This window comes from Phyllostomus hastatus, unplaced genomic scaffold (genome assembly GCF_019186645.2).
Source record: "Phyllostomus hastatus isolate PE091 unplaced genomic scaffold, TTU_PhHast_1.1 phas_scaffold_78, whole genome shotgun sequence".
NCBI classification, from domain to species: Eukaryota; Metazoa; Chordata; class Mammalia; order Chiroptera; family Phyllostomidae; genus Phyllostomus; species Phyllostomus hastatus.
The window spans coordinates 72651591-72676660 of NW_025334041.1; the positions used below are offsets into that span (position 1 = coordinate 72651591).

At 52.4% G+C, this 25070-nt stretch overlaps 1 protein-coding gene across 1 annotated transcript in view; it reads right to left on the minus strand.

The window, feature by feature from the left end:
- Positions 1-8770: 8770 nt before the first annotated feature.
- Positions 8771-25070, minus strand: part of ATOH8 (atonal bHLH transcription factor 8) — a 29747-nt gene continuing 13447 nt past the window's right edge. The window contains exon 3 of the mRNA XM_045827978.1: positions 8771-9758. Within this exon, the coding sequence (XP_045683934.1) occupies positions 9753-9758 (6 nt within the window). The 3' untranslated portion in view covers positions 8771-9752. The remainder of the gene's footprint in view (positions 9759-25070) is intronic.

Below are 25070 nucleotides of genomic sequence, written 5' to 3' on the forward strand. Positions count from 1 at the left end.
AACAGATGAGTAAACCAAATGTTTACCCATGCAATGAAACATTATTCAGTCATAAAAATGAACAAAATTCTGATACATGCTACAACGTGCATAGACCCTGAAAACATGCCTAGTGAAAAAAAAACCCTCAACAGAGAAGGACAAATGTTGTATGAGTCCATTTGCATGAGGTGTGGAGAACAGGCAAATTCATAGAGACAGAAAGTGGAGTAGAAGCTGCCAGGGGCTGGATGGGGATGGGAGGGAGAGTTATTGTTTACTGGGTACAGAGTTTTCGTTGGGGATGATGAAAAACTTTGGCATATGGTGGTGAGGGTTACACAACATTGTGAATCTATTTAATACCACTAAACCATATACTTAAAAATGGATGAAATTATAAATGTTATATTAGGTATATTTTACCACAATAAAAAATTTTTTAGACAAAGCAGGACTTCTGGCCAAAATGAAGGCATAGGTAGATATACTTTGCCTCCTTACACACCAAAAGAAGGACAACAAGAAATTTAAAAACAAAAAATAACCAGAACTGCCAGAAAATTGAACTGTATGGAAGTCAACAACCAAAGAGTTAAAGAAGAAACATTCACCCAGACCAGTAGGAGGGGCAGAGACAAGCAGCCGGGTGGAGAGGACTGGCAGCAAGGCGACGGCTGTCAGACTGGGCAGTCCCACATTCAGGAGCTGATAAGCCAGGAGAACAACTGGGGAGCGAGACAGACCAAGCAACCCAGGGTTCCAGCATAGGGAAATAAAGCCTCAAAACCGCTGCCTGAAAAAATCTGTGGGAGTTGTGGCAGCAGGGGAAACTCCCAGTCTCACAGGAGAGGTCATTGGAGAGACCCACAGGGTCCTAGAATATACACAATCTCACCCACCTGGGAATCAGCACCATAAGACCTAAATTTGCTTGTGGGTAGTAGAAGAAGTGACTGAAAGCCACCAAGAGCCAAGCAAGGGGCATTGTTTCCTCTAGGACCCCTCCCCCACATATGCAGAAAACACATAGTGCAGCAACATGGGTTGTCCTGCCCTGGTGAATACCTAAGGTCTGCCTCTTACTATGCAACATGCGCACTCAGATAAAGAAATATGGAATGAACAGATTAAATGAAAGAACAGATTAAAGCTCCAAAAATAAAACTGAGCAAGGAAGAGATAGTCAACCTGTCAGATGCACAGTTCAAAACACTGGTAATCAGGATGCTCATAGAAATGGTTGAATATGGTTGCAAAATAGAGGAAGAAGTGAAGGCTATGCAAAATAAAATAAAGGAAAATGTACAGGGAACCAACAGTGACAGGAAGGGAACTGGGACTCAGATCAGTGGTTTGGACCAGAAGGAAGAAAGAAACATTCAACCAGAACAGGATGAAGAAACAAGAATTTTAAAACATGAGGAGAGGCTTAGGAACCTCTGGGACAACTTTAAACATTCCAACATCCGAATTATAGGGGTGCCAGAAGGAGAAGAGGAAGAGCAAGAAATGGAAAATTTACCTGAAAAAGTAATGAAGAAGAACTTCCTAATCTGGCAAAGGAAATAGGCTTCCTGGACTTCCTGGAAGCTCAGAGTCCCAAAGAAGTTGGACCCAAGGAGGAACACACCAAGGCACATCATAATGACATTACACAAGATGAAAGATAAGGAGAGAATCTTAAAAGCAGCAAGAGATAAGGAGACAGTTACCTACAAAGGAGTTCCCATTAGATTATCAGCTGATTTCTCAAAAGAAATCTTAAAGGCAAGAAGGGAAGTATTCCAAGTCATGAAAGGCAAGGACCTACATCCATGATTGCTCTATCCAGCAAAGCTTTCATTTAGAATAGGAGGGTAGATACAGTGCTTCTCAGATAAGGTCAAGTCAAAGGAATTCATCATCACCAAGCCCTTATTATATGATATGTTAAAGGGACTTATCTAAGAAAAAGAAGATCAAAAACATGAGCAGTAAAATGACAGCAAACTCACAACCATCAACAACCGAACCTACAAAACAAAAACAAACATGAACTAAGCAAGCAACTAGAACAGGAAGAGAATCACAGAAATGGAGATCACGTGGAGGGTTATCATCAGGGTGGGGAAAGAGGAAGAATGAGGCAGGGAATAAGAAGCATAAATGGTAGGTACAAAATAGACAGTGAGAGGCTAAGAATAGTATGGGAAATATCTTCTAGATATTTCTTATATGTCAAAGATCTTATGTGTACAACCCATGGACATGAACTAAGGGAGGTGGGGGGAATGCTGGTGGGAGGGTGGGTACAAGGCAGAAGGGAATAAAGGGGAGAAAATGAATGGGACAACTTTAATAGCATAATCAATAAAATATACTGAAAAATATTTTAAGCATTAAGTGCTCAAATAAATTTTAGGAGACTCAAACTTAAGTGTTTCTTTCTTTCTTTCTTTTTTCTTTTTTTTTTTTTTTTACTGCAGGACTTTTCAGAGCCTTTCTGAAAGGGATACATTATCGTGCTTGAAACACGATGAACCTGTCAAAAATAAATGAAATCAGCTAAATGAATTGGGGAAAAAATGGCAAAGTCTTGTTTATTTGTGTGTGTGTGTGTGTGTGAGTGTAAACATTTTTTAAAAAAATCATTAATAAAGAGAAAAATAATTCTGGTATACACAACTGCCTGTGTGAGTGATATTTTAGGGGAATCAAGGAAAGGTACCCTGAGCTGCAGCAGGGTAGAGAGTGACTCCAGTGGAGAGGCTCACTGAACCCTTTGCTCTTTGAAAGTTAGTCCTATTCATCTTTAGAGCTTCGTCAGGGCATAATGTCAGGCTTCCAAGCCTGTCTCTCACACATGGAAGAGGTATGAAAACCTTTGTCAAAGATTGCCCTGATTTTTATTTAGAAAATAGAGGTTAGCCCAACTATTACAAAGTACCCACAACTTGCTTTTTTATTCTATTTTATTCTCCAGAAAAATGAAAGTTTCTTTCTTGGGACTTGGAAACATTTTGAGTTCCATATTTTCTTTTTTCAAAAGTGTGTGTGTTGCATGCATGTGTGTGTGCAAAGGGAAATGCCCTAGAAACTTCTGGATGTGGAGGTGGGAATGAAACGCCAGAGGACGAATGCATGCTGTCTGTGGGCCAGACGGCTTCAAAAGTTGCTTGGAGTATGGGCTTGGAACAGGCTAAGCTCAGGGCTCTGTGGGGCTCGGGGAGATGTGGCTGGTCCAGGGCCTGAGTCTTTCCCTGCAAAGGGGAGATCCTGGATGACTGCTCAGCTGGAGGTGGGGCATGCCCCAGCCTTTGCTCATGACCTTTCCATTGGGCACCATATTTCACGTCTCCTGTTCTCAGGCCTGGATCTGATGGTGACCTGGAGTTGAGGGGGGTGGGTTAGATTGAAGGAAGAGACTGGACTCAAGCCCCAGCTGTGGGACAACTTCATGTGAGTCACAGCCCAGAAATGTAGTGTCAGGAAGTGAAGCCAGAGGGGAAAATATTTTTAACTGCTTGAAACACGATGAACCTGTCAAAAATAAATGAAATCAGCTAAATGAATTGGGGAAAAAATGGCAAAGTCTTGTTTATTTGTGCGTGTGTGTGTGTGTGTGTGTGTGTGTGTGTGTAAACATTTTTAAAAAAATCATTAATAAAGAGAAAAATAATTCTGGTATACACAACTGCCTGTGTGAGTGATATTTTAGGGGAATCAAGGAAAGGTGGCTGTGTCCCATTGAGCTGCAGCAGGGTAGAGAGAAGGCATCAGCCAGAGGAGGCAGTGGGGAGAGAGATGTTGAATTCAGAGGACCTAAGGGATCAAAGCCAGGGAAAACCACAGGGATACACACCCCTGAGAATTCTGAGACCTGGGGCAATGCTGGGCTTCCCACTGAAGATGGGCGGAGGCAGAGCTGGTTTTATTTACATACGAATAAGAGCACTTACGATGGGGGGGACAGGCACTAGGCCACTGCTGTTAGGGAAGGAGGGTCTCTCTGTCTGCCCAGGTTCTGTGACTGAGAGCACTAGAGTTCCAGGGACACCAAGTGGCCTGGGTGGATGTGCTGCTGAGGAAAATCGGATGAAACAGGGCCCCTCTCCTTTTCTGTGGCACGTAGGAGGTGGTCAGCTGCTTCAGGATGAAGCTGAACATCTCTTTCCCAGCTGCTGGCTGCCAGAAACTCAGTGAAGTGGAAGACAAACGCATACTTTGTACCCTCCGTGAGAAACGTGTGGTCACAGTAGTTGCTGCTGACGCTGTGGGTGAAGGATAGAAAGGTTATATGGTTTGGGTCGGTGGTGGGAACGACAAACAAGGTTCTCCATGAAACAGGGTGCCCTGACCCATGGCCGCATCCGCCTGCTGCTGAGCAAGGGGCACTCCTGTCACAGGCCAAGGAGGACAGGAAAGAGAAAACACAAATCTGTTCAGGGATGCACTGTGGATGCCAGTCTCAGTGTTCTCAACTTGCTCATTGTAAAACAGGAGAGAAAGATATTCCTGGTCTCACCGATAATACTCATCACTGGGGATGCAGAAGAGCTAGCGGAATCTACAAATTTTTCAGTCTCTCTGAATAAGATCATGTCCACCAATATATTGTGAGACCCACTATATCTCTGAGAGCCTCTACTTCTAAGTCCAGTTAATAAGGAGATTTTCTAAGAGTAACAAAAAAATATGAACAGACATTTAAAAAAAGGAACTGTTTCATTGCAGCAAACAGTAGGATTCATAAAGAATCTTGCTTCGTGGGCAGCTAGAGCAGTGGAAACTGGGACATGACTGAGAAAGAGGGGCTTTTAGGGTGGTTGAGTTCAGCCAGTGCCCTCAGGTGGTCAAACTGAGGGTCATGGAGACTGGGAAGCTGTGGAAGACACTGAGAAGAGAATGGGACCATCCACGACAGGTCCAAGGGGCAGCTACGGGGCCTGCACTTTGACCTGGAGGTGATGTGCCCAGGGGAGGGACTTCAGAAATAAGCCCCTCTGCCAGCCACAGCGGAGGAGGGGCAGCCAGGAATTCACCTCAGATAGGGAGCGGGTAGCCCCACAGCCCCATGAGTGATAATGAAGGGGACGTCTTAACATAGCCTCAGTCACAGCACCCTGGTGGTGCCTCAGGAGGCCGACCTGAGTGTGTCCCCACTGTAACTTACTCCAGGACAGCCCTGAGACCAGGAAGGCAGAGAGCACAACTCTTTAATTGATTAATAGTGACTGCCTAGAGCTTCTAGGGGCTCAGGTAGCTTCAGGACTGCCCCTCACCCAGCCCAAGAAAAAGAACCACCACTGATTAGTGATGTCTGAGGTGGGGAGTGAGGAAGTGTGGTAGCATTTTTTCATCCATTCATACATACTCAGTGTTTATTCAGCACCTACTATGCACCAGGCACAAGTGCTATGAAGCCATCTTCTTTGCAGGAGCTCTGTTCTCAAAGGCTCAGCCACAGAAAGAGCAAACAACCCCAAGCCCTGATTCCACTTTGCTCTGGACCTTCTCCCTCTGAGCTTGTTTGAGGCTTTGGAAAAGGCCTGTGTCCCATTCCAGGGGACCAAGGAGGAGGTGCACAACCTGTGGGGCAAAGGGTGAGGTCAGTTACTGCTGCCCCCACGCCCTGCCAGACCCAGCCCAGGCAGGGCCCCCTCACTGCCCCCCCTGAGCCCTGGAGCCCCGGAACAGAACACAGTTGTGCAGGTGGGGTGGCAGCAAGAGGTCCGAGTGAGAATGGCAATACAGATCTCCTTAAAGGGAACACTTGGGGATATCCAGGCTTTACTCTGAAAGGGCCAGGCTGTTTGTACTCTGGCTGCTGGCAGTGACCATTCTGTAGCTCAGGAAACAGCATGGAAAGAGGAAGGCAAGTGCATTCCCGGTCCCAGCCCCCTAGCAGGCTTACCATGGCTGACCACAGCCGGGTCAGCCCATGTCTGTGCCCTTATCACGGGCACGGGGTGGTGGGGGGCGCTGTCTGTTCCTCCAGCTCCCAGCACGGTCCCTGCACGTGGCTTGGCTGCCCATTTCTCAGCCCCTGGGACCCGCCCATTCCTGTCTCACTGGCTTGTGAGAAAGGGGAGAGGGAGAGATGGTAATCAGGAAAAGAAATAGGACGGCACAGGGCCTTGGAGGAGGACGGCACAGGGCCTTGGAGGAAGACGTGGTCAGGTGGAGCGAGGGAAGGAGGAGGTCCCAGGACAGAAGGGTGGTCCATGGGGATGGGAAGGAGTACAGTGTGGACAGATGGAATCCAACTGGGGTCCCAGCCAAGCTGTGAGCCCAGAAAGGGACCCAGGGACATGTGGAACCCCCTGCGGAGAACTTAAGCCTCTCTCCTGGGACAGTCTGAGACCAGAACCAGGAAGCAGTGCAGCCTACGTGCACGGAGTTTCCGAAGATCCTCGGAAGGCTCAGCCTTTGAGCTGGGCAGATCTGTGACTGGGGCTGTCCTTTGTGGTTTCGACCTGCCCAGAGGAGGAAGCTTCTGTGCTGTAAGAACAAAGTGTGCACACATGTGGAGGTACACGCATGGGCCTCTCACACAGGTCCCCACAGTGCCTGGAGAGGGTCCCTGCGTTCCACTGTGGCTGGTGGCTGATGAGCCATCACTGGCATTCAGGGCCAGGACCCAGAACAAACAACAAAGCAAGGAGGGTGTGCTGAAAACAAATCCGCGGATGGCTCAGGGGCCTGGGAATGCCCTCACAAGGCCCCAGAAGGGCCTTCAAAATGTTTTTTTTTTGGTGAGGGTCTTTTATGGTTGCTTACAGAACACTGTTTAGAGTCTGATGATGAAATCTGAACCTATCTGAAATGGAATTCCCTTACCTGGGAATGTACACGAGTGTGTGCCTCGATGTGTATGTGGACACGAGAAGGGGTGTGTGTGTGTGCACAAGAACTCGAGCTGCTGCACTGGGGAAGAAGCCGGAATAGAAAAGAGTGGCATGAATGCTTAATCCGTCACATGCATACATGTGCACATGTGCACGCATGCCCCCTCCACATTTTTGGGACAGCCCGTGTCCCATATCTGTGATTCTAGATCACTTTTTTGTCAGAGAACTAAGCCTGCTTAAACCAGTGGCTCTCGGCCTTGCCTGCATGTTAGAATCACTTGGGGAGCTTTTACAAACCCCCGTGCCCAGCCACACTGCAGACCAATACATCAGAATATCTGGAGATGGGACTTCAGCATTAACACTTAATATCAACATTTAGTCATCTCCTCAGGTGATTCCGATGTCCTGCGAGGGCTTAGTATTCCTCTGCACAGGAAACTTTGATTCATCCTTCAAGACCCAGCTCCCCTGGCCCTTTTCTAGAAAAGGCCTACTTGATACCTCCCCAGGGAGAGTTAGTTTTTTCTTTCTTGAAGCTCCCAACACTATTTTACCCACCTGACTGTATCATAGTTATTTTCTTATCTTTCTGTCTATGCAGAGCCCGAGTTCTGGGAAGACAGGTATTACATGGGATCCACTTCTGCGCTCCCAGCACCCATCTTAGTGTGGACGGGCAGCTGACGGTCAGTGGGTGCTTTGAATGAAAGGGAGGTGTGTAACGCAGGCCGTCCACAGGACAGGAGAGGGGAGTGGAGTCATGGGCTGTCTCTGGGTGGCAAGGACATGGGTCTGGTCCCCTGACCCGGGGATGGGGTACTCCCCCCCACCCTTCAGTAACAGAAGGGGTCCTCCAGGGCCAACAAGTTTGACACCAACTGGTCCACATTTCCCGCTTCCCTAGGAAGTGCCACAAGGGTGACTCAGAGGTTCAGAGAGACAACTGAGTGGGGCTATGACCTGTGTCTGGAGTCCCAGGTGACGGACTTTTCCTAACTGTCCCCTCTCAACCCCCATTCCAAGTCCACACTGTCTGGTTGGCTTCCAGAAGCTTGTGAAATTGGAATCTATCTGAAACGGAATTCCCTTACCTGGGAATACACTCAAGTGGGTGTCTGGAGGTGCATGTGTGCACAAGAAGGTGTGTGTATGCGCACTCGCGTGTGCTCTGAGGAGCGCTCTGAGCAATCTTGGTCCCCTGGTTCTGGTCCTGAGCTTGGTCCTTGGCAAAGGGCCACGCAGAGGAAACGTGAGCACAAGAAGAGGCTTCTTGCGGCCAGTTCCACTCACAGACGCCCCAGCCCCAGCCCAGAAGCCTATGGAGCAGACAGGAGAGGATGACACTGGGAAGAACAAGGGACAGATGAGCATCCTGCATGAGTACAGCATCCTTTCCTCACCACCTCCCCTCTGTTGGGCTGCCCTGCCTCCCCTACACAGCCCTTCCACACAGTCCTCTGCTAGTTCCGATTGCCCCGCCCCCATCCAGGACAATGGGCGCTTACTGTCCCTGTCTTAAGCACACCTACGTGTCAAGGCTACTCAAGGACTTTGAGCTGGGACTGACTGGGGGCTGGAAAGAGGAGCCCAAGATTTGGAATGAGGCCACCCTGATTTGAGAACCAGCTGTCACTGACTCACTGTGTCTCCTTGGGGCCTCGGTTTCCTCGTCTATAAAATGAGATTGAAAATACAGCTCCTGCCCCCTACCACAGGAACTTGTGGTATGGATCAGGTGAGGTACAGAGGTCCTCACCAGGCCTCCAGTTGAGGCTATGGTGAGGGCCCCCTCCACCCCTTACACACACGGGCACACTTACGTACTTACACACTGCCCGCTTCCTGAAGGGCTCCCAAACTCTAAACAGAGACCAATCTCTCTCCTCCCCTAGAGTCCCCTCCACAACTGACCAGTCAACGTTCTAGTCACCCACAGAGTACACTCAACACAAGCATTTTCTTTACATGTTGGGACTTTTACTTCAATTTGAAGCAGATGGTTGAGCAGACATGAACAGCTTTGGCCTTTTGAGCAAAGAAAGGAGCAGGCCTTGGCTTTGAACATGCCCCACTCCCCCACATACTGGCCCATTCCCCTGGTCCCTTTCTCCCTTCTGCTCCCTGCATAACTAGTAAGAGAACACTGGCCTCCAAGCAGGGTGCCATCCTGTTTGCCCAGCCAGAAGGGTGGGTCATGGGCAAGGAGGGGCTGGTGGGGAGCAAAGACCCTTAGGGAGGTCGCCTTACCCCCTTCCTATGACGCTCAAGGCCCAAGAAGAAGCCTGGGCCCAGGAAAAATTGAGAATCGGGGTCAGAGGCCTGGGCAGCCCATGGGAGGGAGATAGGGGGCTGGGATCTCAGATCCCACTCCCTCCAGGCCCTCCCGGCTTGCCTCTCACAGCCCCCAGAAGGCTTATCTTGAACCCAGGCAGCTCAGAGTCCAATGTAGAGAGATCCAGGTCAGAGGGTCAGGTGCTTCCAATGGTCACCAACGTCCATCCTTTCTGTGAGTTTCTGGTGGAACTGCTGACTCGTCTTTGGCTTGAGATGGAAGTCAGGCCACAGGAGGAGCAAAAAAAAGTCTTAGGGCAACACTGCGGGGTTTTCTCACCCATTCTGTTCAGTGTCTCTGTGGTGTCTTTGGCAACGAATTTCTGCAGCCGGAGGCTGGGCCTAGGGCCCCAGGCAAGAGGAAGACTGAGCTCTCCCCTTCCCACCAGGCAGAAGGCAAAGTGCAAAGTCCTGTGGAGTGGCTGGGGGAGGGCGGAGGGCGTGAGGGAGGCAGTCGTGCCTCTGTCTGCCCTGAGAGACAGTGGTCTGAGTTTCTGACGGCATCTTGAAGAAGAAGATGAGGCTGGACTTGGTGAGCTCACCTTCTCCTCAGGCTCTGCTGAAAGGAGGGCACACAGGAGTGTCCTTGGTCTAGGCCAGGGCCAGTCACTCCTGAAAGAAACAACCAACCATCAGAAGCTGCCCCTACTCATCCTGACTCTTGTTTCCGAAGGTTGACGGGTACCAGGTGCCAGCACCCTCGCATTTCCTCTCACTTAATCACCACAGCTGCCCTGGACGGGGGACCTGTCCTGTTCAGGCAAGGCACTGTGTCTGGAAGACTTCAGAGAGTGGTCCAGGCGGCATTTGGACCAGGACTGGTTGTCTCCGGGGCCTACACTGTCCCCTTACCATCCCCCTTCGGCATTTCAGAGCCACTGCCGACATGCTGATTGTGCTGGTTTCGGGGAACAGGCAGGGCTGCAGCAGGTGGAGGGAGCTCAGGGACTGGTCCTGAGGCCAAAATGCCCCTCACACCTCTGAGGGATGTGACCCCCAAAGGAGTGGCCGTCGCAGCTCCCTCCCCTGCGCTGGTGGACCGGAGCACCACACTAGGTGTCAAGAGGCCGGCTAGCTGCAGCCCATCCACCTGACAGCTGGATGACCTGAGACAACCCACTTAACTTTCTGCACCTCAGTGTCCCCATCTGTAAAGTGACACAACTGGAGCAGGTCGATAATGTTCAGACTTTCTTTTGAGCATTGGAAATGAAGTCTGAGTTGTGCATCTAACACAGAAAACGTGGTTCTGGTCTGTTTGGAGCATCAGGGCAAGGGGGGCACGCCGAGAGGGGGGCATGCCGAGAGGGGGGCCCAGCGTCCTGTTACATTTCCTCCAATGCTGTATTCCCTGGGGCATCTTGAGAACCCAGGGCTCTAAGAAGCACGACTGGAAAATCCCTAGGTAGGCCACCCTTAGGTTCCTCGCAGTTGTGACCTTCAGAAATTCCACTCTGGCAGCTGAACGTGGTGTTGCTAATGAGAAAACTGACCGAAGGGTGTGACCTGCTACCAGGAAGGACCATCAGATGGGAAGGTCATGGGGGCTGCTGGGGTTTGAGCTTTTGGGGGAGGTCGGAGCTGGTGGGAAGGCTCTGTGAGGGCTGCAAGTCTACCCCAAACACGGGAATGAGTAGCAGCAGTCCCTTAACCCGGCTCACACACCCCTAATAAAGCAGCTCCTGATGCTTGTAACAACCCTGAACAAACAGCCAAGCACTTACTTTTGAAACAACACATCTGTGGGGCATCTCCCACATGCCAGGGAGCTGCCTCACACCCCCACCTCAGAGGTGAGCCATCCCAGGCTCGGGCTCAGAGAAAGAAGCACTAGAAGTTGGCGGCATCGGGATTTGAATCCAGATAGGCAGGGTTGCTCCTGCTGAAATGGAGGCCCGGGGAGCCGGGATGGAGCCAAACCATGAGGCCAGAGGGACTATGAGCCACAGACCTGGAGTAGCCCGCTCAGCGGGCAGCCAAGGTGCGAGGCCGGGGCAAGGCTGAAAGCGGGGTCCAAAGAGGGCAAGGGAGCTGGGCCAGGAGGAGGGCGTGTCCTCCAGCTAATAGAGGCTAAGAAGCAAAAAGGGAAAAGGGGAAGGAGGGAGCACCTTGATGTGGTGAGACCAGACTCATTCTCCCAGCCCACTGTGGTGCGTGGCCGGCCCCAGCAGGAATCTGCTTTTTGTTACCGAGTCTGAGGAGGAGGATTAAGAAGCAGGAAAGGAAACCCGTGGGGATGGCATTGGGTCTGTGGTCCGCGGGGTGATTTACTACCCACGTCATCCTGGCGCTGGATGCCTGGGCGGGCCCTGACAAGGACAGCTGAGCTGCTTTCTGGTTCAGCTTGCATGTGGTCTGCGGGAAGGTGTAAAAGGCTGGGTCAGCTGGAGTGCCCCGGGCAGCCGAGGCCCAGCTGCAAGACCTCTGTCGGCTCTCAAACCCCACTGAAGCCACGGCCACCACCCACGAGCCAAGGAGATGGGGTTTCTCTTGCCAGGGGCTAACCTTCAATTCTTGACCCCACCTTTCCTCTCAAATCCACACTGGACCTGTGTTCCCACCATCCACCTGGGCCTAGGAATCCTGGCACACGCATCATCCATCCAAGGAACCTTAAATCCATGAGGGCGTGGTGGGAAGAACACTGGGAGGTCTTAGGTGCCAGGACCTTCTCTGCAATGAACCACCTGGCAATGAACCACCTGTGTGACCTTGGGGAACTCTCTCCCTCTCTGTGCTTTAATTCCTTCACTTGTACAGCAAGGGGGTTGTGTGTGGACTCCCCAAAAGGTGCCCTGCAGACACCAGTCAGATGAGACATATCTCATAAGTTTGGGGAACACCGCAGACCTTGGTTGCATCCTGCAAAGTCACTATGTCCACTACCTATTACAGGCTCCATAAAGTCCTGCAGTGAAGAAATGCCCGTGGCTTTATTTCCCCAGTATTTCTGAACCCATGTGATTGATGATGTGATTGCAACCTCATGAGTAGAACCTCACTCAGCCTTCTGGTATAGTGAAGCTTATTTAAGGCTACACAAGGGCCAGGGGGGAAGTCGCAGAGAAGGAGGCAAAGGGCTTGCAAACCTCAGTAGGGAGCATCTGTGGCCCTTCCTGCTAGGTGCCAACCAAAAGCAGCATGAGGCCACTTTCAGGAATCTGCTTCTTTCCTGCCTGACTACCAGCTGGCCCAGTCTCTCAGCATCCCAACCCCAGACACCTAGTGGAGACCCTGATTGGTCCAGCCTCAGTCATAGCTTTTCCCCTGAACCAATCAGCTGTGACTGAGGAACGGGAGACAAACCTGCCTAAGCCATCTCCTCAGAAGGAGCTGTGTGAGGGTGTGTGGGGGTCTGGAGAGGGTGGTCAGTGGGTGTGCATAATTGAAAATATGGCAGGGAGGCTGACAAGTACTCCCCACTATCACAACTACACCACAGGCACCTGGCAACATCACCTCTGTGTGGGAGGCACAACTTGGGAGGGCCTCGGGCGTCCCTCCCACTCTGGCCTTTTGTGGGTGTTATTTCTGCTGGGGGCCAAGGCTCTGGGTGCCGCTGGGTGAGGCTCTTGGCTCATGGAGCCCCCTCCATCACAGCCCCTCACCACAGAAGATGCCCTTTCACCTCACATTCTGCTGCTAACACGAACTCTGAAAATGACTAGACAAGACAGCCGCTCCGGTCTCTGGCAGCGGGTCTGACATGCTGAGTCTGATAGAGACCATTTGGTCAGTGTGGCAAAACGGTTGGGTTCTCACATGCAGACGTCATCTCTATCTTTGTTCACTCATTTGCAGTCCGAACATCAGCTCCATGAGAACTTGGACGTGGTCCATTTTGTTCGCTGCTGTAGTCCCGGTGCCTAGCACAGTGCTGGACGCGCAGCAGTATCGAAATACGTATTTGTTGAATGAGTGAATAAATATTTCTAGTTTCAGGGTTTTCATTTACTGGAGCTTTTATATGCTGCAGGATAGGTTTCCTATTTCAAAGGTACCATTCAAGCATTTCTGTAAAAGTGCCTGTACTCTAGGGGAACTTTTAGTATTTATTGTGAACTCTGGAACAATTTTGCATGTTTTTTGCTTTTGTCCACTTCCAGTATTTTATTCCTAGCTATACATCCTCTGCTTACTAAGTCTGCCTCTGGCTTTAAGTGGGTCAGGCTCCTCTCCTGACCACTTCTGTGTGCTGCAAGGTAATCTCACCACACTGGGGACATTTTAAAAAATCATCTGCCTTCCAAATTACTTTACCCTTTCAATTCATTTTCAGTTGCTGATGTCCATTTTACCTACTTAACCATTTTTCACTATTTTCAAATTAGACATTTTATTATATTTAAGCAATTCGGATACAGCTTTCTACCTGCAGAAAAAGTTATCCAATAGGATTTAAATTCTAAAGATTTTTAAATTGCTTTGTCCTAAAAAGAGAAGTCAGATTTCAAATGTTATTTTAAAACTAAAATATGAAAGACACACAAGGAGAGCACAGGAGAAGTATTTCTCAAGACTCACACTACTAAGCATTATTTTACCTTCCTCTTTGAAATACACCAGTACGTGGGCTAGAAAGGGGGTTCCATGTCCCATCCTGAATGCTGAACACTGGGGTGCGTTCACCTTGGCCACAAGTCAGGAGGCTATGGAGCTCTGGGCTGGTTAATCTTTCCAGGCCTCCGTTTCCTCACTTTTAAAATGAGCAGAGTAACAGGACCCACCTTCTAGATCGTTTACAAAGAGTCAGTGAGACAAGGGAGCCAGGCCCCTCTTGGGGCCGGACCGCGTGGAAGTGCTGGAACATGCGGGCTCACATTCCCACAAAGGGCTGGGTCCTCAGTTTGACTAACCAGCATTTGAAAGCACAGAATAAACAGGCTAAAAAGTCTCAAAACAAGTAACCAGAAATAGTCACTTTGAACTGTGATCTTGACTGACTGGATTTCAATGCTTTCTTTTTTAAAAATAAACACAATTTTTAAAATTACATATGTCTATCAATCTGACAAATGGATAACCAAAGTATGGTGTATCTACACAATGGAATATTATTCAGCCATAAAAATGAAATGAAGCACCAGTATACATGGTAAAACATGGATTAACCTGGAAAGTATGCTAAGTGAAAGAAGCCAGACACAGAGACCACGTATCATCCAATTGCATTCACATGAAATGTCTCGAAAAGGAAATATATAGACTAATGGTTGCCTAGGGCCAAGGAGCGGGGCGGGGTAGGAAGCGACAGCTAAAGCACATGCCCGGGGTTTCTTTTTAGACTGATGAAAATGTTCCAAAACTGACTGGCTATGGTTGCATGTATGTGTGAAAATACTAAAAACCAATGAGTGTGTGAACTATAATCTTGATAAAGTTGTTAACAATTTAAAATTCTGCATAAATAGTGCATGTTAATTATAGAAAAATCATAAAATACAGAAGAGTGAACAGAAAAAATTTAAATCACCTCAACTTCCCCACCTAGAGAAAACCCCTAATAACTCCAGGTGACTATTTCCCTATGTTTACGCACACCTACACAGTATTTTATGAAAGTAGAGTTATGTTGTACAAACTGCACCGTAAGCTGCTGTTTGTATTTTCTCTAACAGCCAATACATCTTTGCACTTGGCAGATCTGCTTCCACATCTTCTCGTTCGGGGCAGGCTCTGCTGAGGTTATTCTGGGCACAAGCGCAGGCTTGGGCTTCCAGCCTCCAAACTTCCCAGGGAACTGGAAGCAGGTACGTCCCGGCCACCCCCAGTGCCTCCCGCCCCGCCTGGCCTGGGCGCCACGGGTGACAGGCAGGAAATTTATGAGCAGCTGGAGTTGGCTGCTGTTTGCCGAGGGCAGGAACGTGGCGTGAATCAAGGATCACACTGTGTTCAGGCTGGGAGGGCCCTCAGAGGTCTCAGGCATCTAAGAGTTGAGAAGTTACGGCCAGAGCCCCTCGTGAGCCAGAAGAATCTCCCTGGGGTCCATGAATTGCGAGAAAAATTCATTTACCCAAAAAAGAGTTATTGAGTTCCTGCTGGGTGCCAGCTCTTTGACAGACACTGGAGTGATAGTCCCGGTTCCAGGGCAGTTTACAGTCCCAGCGAACCCAGAGCAAAGCTGAAAACTGCTGCCGTCCTAACTGCTGTTGGTCCCGCCCGTTCCCTGCTCTGTTTGTTCCTCGGGCTGCTGACCAGCACCGCGGCTGAGCTGGCTGGGACCCCCGCTGCGGAGTGCAGAACAGCGGCCTGTGCCCAGCTGCCTGCGCCACTCAAAGGCCGCCCTCCCCCACAGGCCCCAGATCCCCAGGCTGGGGCGTGGGTGGGTGCGGACAGGCCAAACCCCTCATTTACCGAGGCCAATGGGTATGTTCAAACCTCAGAGCCAGCCATCTACATGCAGAAGAACTTTCTGACCAGTGAGGAACAACCACGGCATCAATGTTGAGGATGAGAGCAGGTAACCCTGGGGACCCCTCCGGTGCTAAGGCGCCAGGGTACGGCTGGGTCTCAGGTTTCTTGTCCACGTACTGTCCACGCACCCCACACTGTCCTAGAGCCTCGCATGGAGTTACTCCACCCACTGGAACAAAAGCTCAGGGGGGGCAGTTTTGCTGGCTGTGTCCCTGCTGCCCCAGCCCCTCGCCCCAGTCCAGGACAGTGAGGGCCAGCTCCAGTCCAGCCCCTCAGCGCCCCGGCTCCCACCTCCCCTGCAGGCTGGGGAAACCTGTTTCCGCTCTGAACTCCCGAAGCACTTTGTACCAACTCCTCCTACATCCCTCTGTGCCATGAATTAGTGTTGGTGTGAGTGCCATCATTCTCTTGCTCACCACACACATCTCCACCAGAGCTCTTGAGGGAAGAGGCCACATCGTCTTCCACACCTCTGTCCTCCCAGGCAACAGCAGAGTGGCTCGGCACTCAGGGGCACCATCTTCAGGCGGCCGGGCCAGGCACCTCCCTGCACTCCTTTGCACCTGTTGCCTCTCACAGTCCCTCGAATGGGGCCACTGCTGCTTTCCTTGTGCAGCTTAGGAGATGGGGCCTGAGCAATCTCCTCGTTTGCCCTAGGTCACACTGCTAGGATGCAGCAGAGCAAGGCAAACCCCTGACCCTCGGAGAGTTCAGCTTCTTCACTGGCAAACGGGACCAGCAAGTCCCCAAACCATCCACCCAGCCACCACCTTCCTTGGTTCTAAGACAATCGCAGCCTAAGGGAAGGTGGATGGCCACAGGCATCCTGGCACACCTAGAGCCAGGGCCTGAGCTCATAAGGAGTCCGCTGGGCCTGCAAGGGACGACCAGGGAGACCCGAGGCTACCGCCGTGCTGACTCCTTCTTGGGCTGCAGGCCGCTCTCTCTGGCTGCCAATCTTTCTGCTTCTCTCCCCATGCTCTGCCTGTATGTCTCTGTGCCAGCTCTCTCTTGGCCTCTCCTGTGTTTATCTCTCCACGTCCATCAGCCTATCTGTCTTTCTTAGCCCCCACCCCACCCACAGTGCAGGGCACTGCGAGGGTCGAACTGGCCCCATGGTGCCTGAGGCCCAGCTGCTGCAGCTTCCCATCTGCTTCCCATCCTGTGATGATGTCCAGCCAATTCCACTTGGCTTCAATGCTGCTCTTCCAGACCCAGAAGCTCAAGGAACTCATGACCTCGCCCCACAGCCAGAGGAGGCACCCAGGCTGGAGGGGATCAGACAGCTGGGCAGATAGAAGGACCAGCCCGGTGAGGAGGGCCCTGTTCTGGCGCAGCCTCCCAGCAGGCCCTGCCCCGTAACCCCCACACTGCACACACGCACACACACTCAACCACAGTGTCGAGGGACCCCTGTCAGGCCTGCCTCCACAGGGCTGGGGACTGCTCCCCATTGCTCTCTGCCTCTCTCATCCCTCCCCTCCCCAATCCTCACCACAGAGTGACAGCAGGAGTGATGGGGCGCCAGGCAGACAAGCCAATTCATGCCACAGTGCTGGCTGGCCAGCCTGTGTGCAGACCACAGCGTGTCTCCCCCTGGGAAGGAGTCTAGCTCCGGATATTTCAGGACCAGAGGCAGCAACAATGGGCTGGCTGGGAGAGGCCACGAGAACCCTGGACAGCCCAAACATCAAATGATTTCTAAAAAAAACAGTGTGAAAATGAAGTTTTTAGATGAGAAAAAACCCTCCCCCCACCCTTCCCAGCATCCCTACGCCCTTCATAGATGGATTTGGGGAGGAATGGGACATCTCTCATCAGTGCTCTTTACTCACTGCCCCGACCATTAGTGACAGCACTGAAGAATCTCCCACTGTCTCAGGGAGAGGCCAAGACTGGGAAGGGCTCTCACCCATACTCATGCGTGTGCACCCACACTCATGTATATACACCAACATGCAAGTGTACATACATGCACTCCCTCACACACACCCACTGGCATGCAATGCAGCACAGTGGTTAAATGCGCCAGCTAGGGCATCAGACAGCCTCTCTCCGAATCCTGATTTCCCTATTTTACCAGCTGTGTGACTTTAAGGAAATTACTTAAGCTCTCTGTGCCTGTTTCTTCATCTATAAGATGGTAATAACAATAATCTGCTGCATGAGGTAGCAGGCAGGATTAAAGAACACAATGGCTACAAAGCCAAGCACTCAGCATTAGGCAGTCACATGTCAGAGCACACACGTGTGTGGGCCTATGTTTACACAGGCCCATTTGCCCATCAGTTCAAGGCAGGAACTGTGTCTCCATTTCAGACTGCCAGGGCCCACTAAGTACTGGGCACGGAGGAGATGCCCATTAACGACTGTGGAAGACAACTGGAAACACCGTATTCCCTCATGCTTCCATTCTTCACTCATTTGGCAAATATTTTCTGAGTGTTTAGACCAAGCCAGGCTACATTCGAAGGCCCATTGGGGATCCTGCAGTGAGCGAAACAGACAAGGAGGCCTGCGCTCCGCACGTGGACATCCTCGGAGGAGCAGCCCCTACCTACACAGGAGCAAGTTCCGCTAAAGAAAGGAAGCCTCTTGCTTTCTGAGCCAAACAGCTTGGGCAGGTCTCTTCCCATCACTGATGCACTTCCTCGCATTCTTAGCCAGATGTTACTGGATGTACTTTAGCTTCCTCTTGACAACTCAGGTCAAGCCCACCCTGGTTCTTGAGACTTCTGGGGCCCTCTGCCCCGACACTACATGGCCCTGAGCCTTTTGGCTCTTCTCAGCCTCTGGCATTGCTCCTTTTGTTTTCCTCTTTCTTCCCAGACGATTAGGCCACTGGCTGTGATTCCGGGTCTGTCACTGCACCTGCTCCAGGAGCTGGCCTCCCACTTCAATGGGTCGTTTCTGTCCAGCTGCTCTGATTTGAGACCCCAGGGGGTCAAGCTTACAAGAACAGACTGTGAGGAGTAGACTCCAAAGAAGGTCCAGACTGGGCTCTCCTGTGAGATTTTCCGCGTGGCCTTTGTATCGCTTAGTTCTGTGTTCCAAAGAGTGGGTGGGGCCTTTGTCTGTCCATTCTCCAAAGGACCCAGCACCTAGAGCAATGCCTGGCGCATAGTAGACACTCAAAACTATTTATTCTTAAATAAATGTGCAGGACCTTCATGCTTTCTTCATCCTTTTCTGTTCGTGTAACTAAAGAGACTGAACAAGTGAAGAATCACTGTGTGTATGTGTAGAGGGGGTCAGCTTGCAAATAACCCACGTCCGGTGTGTGCATGGTGGTGGGGACAGGGTGGCAGGGGCACATCACTATCGTGGAGGGGGCGGGTAATTCTCAGCAATGTTTTGTAGCTGTTCTACCTCTTCTGGGGGGGCTCTGCCCCCATGGGCCCAGCTGCCTGGCTCTGCCCTGCATGCTACCAAAGGACCATTCCTAAGGGCTCCTGACCCCTGGGGGAGAGAGGCAAGTTCTGAAACTCTCCAGGACCTTCAGCCATCTCCCAGTGGGCACCCCCTTCCCACCTGGGCAGGGACTTGGCCCACCACAGGGCAGGCCCTCCATCAGATCCCGGCAGGCGGCGCCCGCAGGTACACCAGCACACCCATGCAGGGGTGTGCATGCACACCGCACAGTCACATCGGGCGGCAGAGAGACAGACCTGGTGTTCTCTGCCTGGCAATGGAATCAAGTCCTCGGTGGGCAGCCAGGCTAGTACCCATTCTCTAAGTCACTGGGTGGGGAGGGGACACTAGGGGCCCCTCTGCCCACCTTCCTGATGAACCAGGAAGCAGTGTCCTCCAGGAACCCCTGGACAGTACTGAGCTTCTGGCTGACAAGCCCTTTCATGGCCATTGTTTCCACGAATCCTCTTCACCCACCAACATTTTTACTCGTGTTTTATGAGGAAAGTGGGGCTTGGAGAAGGCAAGTGACTGAAGTTACAAAGTTCATGAGTGGCTGGGCTGGGAAGTAGACCCACTTCTCCCTGCCCCAGGCCCTGCACTGCCAGACACCCCCTGCAGCTCAGCCCCTCCTCTTGCCCGGAGCAGAGGACAGCGACAGTCTGGGCTCAGGAGCGCTTATTTCATGGGCCAGATGAGCCTGCCTGGGCCCCACCCAGCCCTGCCAGCTGTGTGGCTCCCGGTGACTTCACCTCTCTGGGTCCCAGCCTCTTCCCCTAGACCCCATGGTTAATGCCGTGCCCTCAGGAGGCTCAGGAGAACAGCGGGCATAAAAGGCTCTGCAAACTGTAAAGCACTGTGCCGAGGCAGCTGGCTGCCAAGCTCCCTGAGCCTCTGTGAACAGAAAATGGGGCCAATAGGCTACTGGCGCCCACTTGGCGGGCTGCAGTGAGAAGCGGGCAAGCTCATGAGACTGGGCTTCTGCATCGTGCTGAAGGTTAAGACACTGGTTACCCCACTGGGAAGAAATCACCTGGTCACACACCAGGGTCAACCCTCCAGGAACGGGCCATGTGACTGTTCACCCTGAGCCTTCCCAGCCGAGAGATCCTCCTGTCTTTCTCAGTTCGAGGAAAACACCTGGTAGGGGGTGTCTGGGTAGGACTAACTGAGCTGGTGAAGAGCAGTGTTCTTTGAGGTGAGGCCCCCACCCTACCTTTGGAAGCACCATGAGGATGAAGAGTTCAGCACTAAGGCAGCCACTGTGCAGCCATGGGGCGAGGACCAAAGGAAGCCTGCAGCCCCACGTCACCAGAGCCTTCCAAACGGTGAGAAACAGGGGCCTCTGGTGCTTGCGGGTTTTCTGTGGCCCAAAATAGCTTTCGTCACAGATTCAGGGGGAAAAGCACAAGCTCCCCGGAGGTCTGGGGGAGCCCTGACCTTTCTCTAGCTGTGTCCTGAAGGCTCTAGTTTATCCCTTCCCTGCAGTTTTTACCTTCAGCTCAGGAATATTCAGCCCCACAGTGTGGATTTCAGTGGAAGGAACAGTGTGTAATTATTCGGGGGCTGCTATGTGACAGGAGCTGGGACACACACGTGACAAGGCTCACGGTCTAGCTCAAGGTGAGCACCAAACAAAAACTGTCTAACGGGCGTACTGCATCAGCTCTACCCTGTAATATACCGTGTAACATATCCTCCACAAGCATAATGTAATGCAATGATATAAAATGAGCTCTAATATATCACATAATGGAGTACCTCATAATAGGACACTTTCTATCATCACTTCACAGCATATCACATGTCGCTTTCCTGAATTAGACTGCACACACCCCTGTGGCGAGGGCAGGGAGATGGCCATGCCGTGGGCCATGCTGGAGGCTGGAGCAGGGGTCAGAGAGGGCTTCCAGGAGGAGCCGAGCCTTCCAGAACGAGCAGGAGGTAGGCAGACGGCGCGGGGGAGGGCGTGCCAGACAGCGGGGATGGCATGAGCACAGAGGTCACAAATAGCCCCTTTGGGAGAGGAGTTCCATGTCGTTGGAGTGTAAATTGGGACACAGGGAGTGACCGGCCGGAGCCAGGTCACTTGCGGGGGAGGGTCAGGTGCCCTGTAAGAGAGGCCAGCCTCCACCCTTGGCCTGTGGGGAACCCCAGAGGGTCCTGAGCAGGGAAGTCAGGTGGTGAGATCTGGCTGTCAGCAGAGCCACTGGCAGGGGCTCAGGTGGGGACACACTGAGTGGGGGAGCAGCTGGGGCCAGGCCAGGTTCCAGGTGGCTGTGAATTCTGGGCAGAGAGGGCAGAGCCTTGAAGGAAGGACCGGTTCCTATTCTACCTCCTAAAATATTTGTACTGGGAGCTCAAAGAAGGTAAGAATTTGTATTTCCTCTGGAACCAGCTTTCTGGTTCACTGGAGCCGGCAGAAAGGGGACAGCCTGCTCCAGGACAGGTGGGGAACCGGGCCCCACGGTGTCCCTCTGTGCCAGGCCTCCCACGCTGCTGGGTGCAGGGGCTTGAGGCTGGGCAATGGGCAGGGCAAGTCCAGTCACCCCTGTCTTCCTGCCTTCCCCCTCTCAATTTCTGGTCCCTGGGCCAACTCCACATCATCCCCAGGGGCTGGGCCAGTGGACACTCCTCCTTCCCCAGGTCTTCCTCACCATGAAGACCAACCTCTCAAGCAGGGACATGGGAGGAAGGGTGGAATTCACAAAACAATTCCATATCCTTTTGTGCCATTGATCCTCCCACAGATCTGAGAGGCAGGGTGGGCATCTCCCAGATAACACCCTCTGCAGCCTTGAGTAAGGCTGCCCAGTCACACAGCCCCTGGGGTGGAGCTGAGACCTGCTGCAGAGCCCAGACACCTGCCCAGCAAGGTCGCTGTGGGGAGGGTGGGTCTCACTGGCCTGCACTGAGCCCTTCGGAGTAATGGCCCCGAAATTGCAATAAACATAAATATTTGGTCCTTCTGGAGCTGCCATCTCTCCACCTGAAACTGGAGGAGAGAGGGTTGCAAGAGAAACGAAGAATGGGGGACTGAGAAAAGTGTACACGAAATGCACAAATACCCTGCAAAGCCCAGAAATTTTGCTTGTGAAAAACCGGCCACCTACAGCAGCATGGATGACGGGCCTTTTCCACTGCTGGGGTGAGGGGCAGCTGGAACTTCTGGGTTAACAGTGGGGGTAGATGGGAATGCAGGCAGTGTAACAAGGGTACAGGGAACGGAGAAAGTAAAGGGCCCCCTGCCCCTGGCCTGTGCCCCCCACCGTATCACATCACCACCATCTGACACGCGGAAGGCAGCTCCTCGCTTCTACCTGGCAGCCCAGGCTGACTCCCAGCTCCTGGGGGGGGGGGGGCAGGGAGCGGTGAGGCAGGCAGCCCAGCGTTGCTCTCTTCCTGTCTTCCGCAGTGCTGGTCTTCCAGCTGCCAGCCCTGCCCCAGCACCCCATGCGCCCCCAGTAGGCCACCCGGTGACTGCTCCCAAAAGCTGCCCAGATTCCAGGCAAATGTCTCGCAGAAGTTTCTGGCAGTGGCGGCAGCCAGTGCTTTAAAAAGGCTTCATGTCATACGGCAATCAGCTGAGGGGCCCAGGTCCCGGGGTGTGTATTAATACCGTGGTTCTCCCAAAGCATCCTGTGCTGCTCTCTGATGAGCGGGTGGTGGTCTCCCTGCTCTCTCCGCCCCCCACCCTCCCTCCGCATGGACACTGTCCACATCTTTCTGCTCAGTGGATACTACATTTACTCTCTGCTGACCGTTGGTGGGCCTGGGCCCTACCCACGCTGTGCCCTCCCAGGTGCCTCCTTCTCGCCTGTCCCCTCCAGCCAAGGTGTTCCAAAAACGGTCGCTGCCAACCATCCCCAATTTTAACAGCTTTGACAAATAAAAGTTAGGCAGCATCCAGGGGGACTAATTAGGTGGCCTTCAGGCACCTTAGAGGAAAAAGAAAAGTCACAACTGGTGTAAGAGGAAGAAACAACATTAAAAGAAAACAAGGGGGAAACAAAATAAAAACCAGAGATAAAAAGTCAAGAGAAAACAGCGGCGCCTGAGAAACAAGAATTCCAGCCGCCAACTTTTACGGCGTCCAGCCCTGTTATTCATAAGCGAGTTTCCTCTCTCACAAAGGACCTTTTGCACGGTTTTCCCCGCTGCCTCCAAACCAGCTGCTCGCGCTGTTGTATCCTGAGTGATGATGAGGCTCTGAAAGGGTTTTTTGGGAACAGATGGCCAGGGGAGAGCTGGGGAATGTGCCAGCAGAGGGCTGGGCGGGCTGCCAAGGCCTGCGGTGACTGAGTGCCTGGGCTTCCAGCTCGCGTGCTTTCCCTGCCCTCTGCCCTCAGTGGCGCCAGCAGGCCTTCCCAGCGAGAGCTCGGAACATCTGGAGTCTGGGGCTGCCAGGAGGGGGGGCCGCAGCGGCGGCGGCGGGCGGGGGACCCTCTGTTCCAGTGGAGCTCCCATGGACTCACCACCAGGCCCGCCTCACAGAACAGCTAATCAAAACCACAGCACCCGAATGGGAACCAGGCGTGCTCCCAGCTGCAGCCAGAGGCCGCCAGGCGACTTAACCCGGTGTCAGACCTCGCTGGTGGCACCCCCTGGCCCACCCCACCCTTGCCACCCCCAAGGTCACCCCCAGCGGGCTATTGGCTCCCCGCAGCTTAATGAAGCCTCCACGTGCTGCAGCCTGGCTGCTCACAGAAGAGCTGTCGCTCTGAGCAAGGCCCCCCCCCCGCCCCGCACCGGGTATTTGCGGGTTGCCTCCTGGGCACAGGCCACCCTGCCGAGCAGTGCGTTAGCTCCAGGGCCGGACAGGCCTCAGGAGTTGACCAGCTCAGACTTCGGACCAAGAGACAAGGTTGGAAGCAGTGGTGGAAGCAGCTCCACCACTTCTAGTCTCATGGCCTTGGGCAAGAGCCTTTTCCTTAGCCTCAGTGTCCCTTCTGTGCTGTGGGGGAAGGGGGAGGTGTCATAAGGTGTAAAGATAATGTGTGTGACTGCTCACCACGCGGCCAGTGTGATTGTTGGTGGTAATCTGTTTACTAGCATTATTCCTGCATACAGCCAACACCATGCATGTGTTTTGGTATTAGTCTATGAACTCTAGAAGCCAACAGATTTCTGGTTTGGTTGCAAACTTACTCCCTTCAAGCGTATAGGAGCAAGGCTTTGCCCTGAAGTGCTAAAGAGAGCTATTTGCCCTCACCTGCATTCTGGCTGGTTAGTCATTCACCCAGCCCTGGGGGCTGCCCTTTTCTGAGAGGTTCCTTCCTGGGGTTCCATACAAAGTTGTTGTCTCGTATGTAAATTCATGAGATTTCCTTTCTGGTACTCACTGAGAAAAATGCCAGCCCTTTCTCATAAGGGAGGGATCTTGTTTAATCTTTCCAACAAGGTGGCTGGGAAAGTATGCTTTAGGGGTGAGAGAACTCACTTTAGGGGATCAGAGAGGTTAGGTAACGTGCCCAAGGTCACGCAGCTAGGAAGTGCCAAAACCAGGACTGCAGCGCAGGTCTCCAGGCCCAAACCCTGCACCCCGCCTGCTGCATGGTCTTACCAAGGGTCTCCCTGTTGTACTTGTATGTGCCTTCAAGTTAAATGACAGCACCACAGGGAACTGAAAAGAACTGCAGTGTTCATGCAACCTAACTCCCAACTGCAGACGCTCTTTCTCCAGGTTCCAGGAGGGAGGGCACACAGCCTCTGCAGCGCTTTCCAAAGGGGCAGGGCACCTCAGCTGGAGGAAGGACTCCCAAAGGGTGCTCTGAACAGTCCCTGCATTCCAAGGGGTGGTCAGCTGGAGCAATGCGGGGGGCCTCCCAGGTCTCAAAAAATAACCAGGTCTGGTTACTTCTGGTTCACCACGCCTGAGACCTCAGTTTCCTTCATGTACATGTTGGGAGAAGAGTAGGATCTGTGAGCACATGTGGCGTGGGGGTGAATGAATGTGAAAGGGGAGAGGAGAGCAGCACCACAGCCCCACCCCTCGGGACCACCTGGGGACGTCAGAGGGCAGCAGGGGAGCCGGCTCTGAGCTCACCTGTGAGGCTCCCCAGCCAGCGCTCCCTCCAGCCCCGTCCCTGCCAGACTCCT